The sequence below is a fragment of the Olea europaea genome, unplaced genomic scaffold (assembly GCF_002742605.1).
Source record: "Olea europaea var. sylvestris unplaced genomic scaffold, O_europaea_v1 scaffold2155, whole genome shotgun sequence".
Taxonomy (NCBI): domain Eukaryota; kingdom Viridiplantae; phylum Streptophyta; class Magnoliopsida; order Lamiales; family Oleaceae; genus Olea; species Olea europaea.
The window spans coordinates 10666-12916 of NW_019239534.1; the positions used below are offsets into that span (position 1 = coordinate 10666).

Consider the following 2251-nt stretch of genomic DNA (forward strand, 5'->3'; position numbering starts at 1 on the left):
GAACCAAAATCGAGCTCTTATTTTGCCTCATATCTTGAAACAGGGATATTACCAAATCAGTTAGTAAACATGAATTTACTACTAAAATAACACATGCTAGCACCAAAGACGGTACTTAGTCATTAATTAGTTTAACGAGGAGATTGAATATCCTATTTAAGAAAACTAAAGCTAGAACATAGGCTATTTCTCTTGATCACAGTTTAAGAAGAAATAAATCACATACCAAAAGTCTTGACAGTGTTTAAAACAGAGTCGCACACAAATGTTATAATTAAGAATGCCCCACTTTGCAAACTTAAGGGTCTAGGAATGTGGATCTTGAAGTTACCATCAATATCTGGAACTTGGACTTTCATTAACTCTGCTTCCTTTGTTACATTGTGATTATTATGTGTATCGCTTTACCTTCTTTACCTGCAGAATACAATAGCAAGCTAAACTCAGAAACGAAGAAAGATAAACATCAAGATAGCGAGAGACAATTTTCTAGGAGTCCTGTACAAAGTTCAAACTGGAATAGGAATTAGATAAGGAGAAACTAATGTTTTAGGTTCTTGTTTTATATTTCACAAGTGTTAAATAATTTTTTCTAGCCAGGACTCATAAGACCGAAAGGGCGCTTCAGGTGTTTAATAGCCCAAAAGAAAATGATAGAGTGCCCAGCTTTATTCTCAGGGTATATAAACACTACAGGGTTTTTAAAAGACAATATTATCCCCTTCTATCTTTTAGACTCCATGAACTACCCCTCACCCTGTGCACTGGCCACTATTGGCACCCTCCTACAGTTGGCAGTTGTCGCTCACTGCCATCTCTAGCACTTCCAAAGTGTATCCACCACATATTCAAAATATTTCCATTCTTAAAATTTCAGAAACTAAAGGAATATAACTCGTGCCTCAGGAATTTCATCTCCTCTCACCTTCACTGGCCTTTTAAAATTCACAGCATAAAAATAACATGGATATCAATTTATAAGAAGACAAAAAGATACTTAGCAATATGTTATGACCCATCCCTAACCAACTGGCAAGAAACCAATAACTTAAATACAATAGGATCAGGTTTACTTTGAGAATAATTTCTATAAATAACAGAAATAGTATGAAAGTAATAAAAAGTAAACTGACAATAATTCCTTCAAGATCCTGAGAAGAATATGCTTGGACAAGTTTCCCCTTCTCTCTTCTCTTATACCTGGAGATATAGAAATCAAAGAAGACAAAAATCATATACCAAGTAATCAAAACATTTACAATTATTTATGGAGGAGTAAGTAAAAGAAATCGATGCTAAATAAAAAACTGACCTTCCTTGTGGTCGAGTCACCTTGACAGCTGTATCATGAGTGTTCTTGGAAGCCTTGTTCTGTTTATCTGCTTCCACTTTCTTTGCTATCAGTTTGTCTTTTTTATCAGCTGTTGTGCAGCCATAATCAATAGTCAACACACTACATTTTATGATATAGACACCAATTCTATTTTACTTCCATTAAAATGTACCTCTATCATTTTTAATTTCAATGGCTCGCTGTCCAGTTATCGAGGCAAGAGCATCAGTTAAATATGAGAATCAGCAATGATGTAGATTATCATCTGACAACAGAAATGAAGTAACTTTACCACTTTCAATTTCTTGAGGATGCCATCAAACTGTGTGGTATCAAACGCCCAAGCATTGGGCTTCTCCGTGCCTATGCCTAGAATATGCTCCAAATAAACATATACATAAAAACCTCTTTCATATATCAGAACCATCGTCCTATTGTATAATTGAAAAGAGATTAAGGAAAGATTGATGCAAAACACATTGCAATTCACATATATTTGAAATTCAAATATGTTAAGTGGGTAAATTATAGAACAAAACCTAAAGTGTCTTGCTTGTTCTCCACCCTGACTTATCCTTTGATCCCTTGCTTTTCTTTCCCAAGCCCTTCTCCTTCTTCCCATCCCTGTCATTTACATCAGAACAATCAAGTTTCATCTCCTTGCACAAAAACACAAAGTCAACAGTCAACATACTCGACCAGAACATTTATACATTACCTTGCACTTCTAAATTTTTCGGGAAAAATATAAAGCAGTAGAAACCAATGTTCCAACATTAAAGAACATAAAAAACCAGGTTGCTTAAATATTTACTCCAGAAAGAAAATGCTTGCAGAGCTCTTCACGGTTACCATGTTCAAGTATAGAAAATGCATTAATGTCTCAAAGAATTTCGCTAAATCCATGTCACGAAATCT

General features: G+C 34.7%; 1 protein-coding gene across 1 annotated transcript; it reads right to left on the reverse strand.

Moving 5' to 3' along the window:
• Positions 1-387: 387 nt before the first annotated feature.
• Positions 388-1985, reverse strand: LOC111380506. Its single transcript, XM_023004087.1, has 6 exons — positions 1873-1985; positions 1626-1764; positions 1506-1533; positions 1313-1421; positions 1134-1200; positions 388-417 (listed from the first exon to the last, which is right to left on the reverse strand). The coding sequence occupies exons 1-6, from the start codon at positions 1962-1964 to the stop codon at positions 391-393; spliced, it is 462 nt and encodes a 153-aa protein (XP_022859855.1). The 5' UTR covers positions 1965-1985; the 3' UTR covers positions 388-390.
• Positions 1986-2251: the final 266 nt, after the last annotated feature.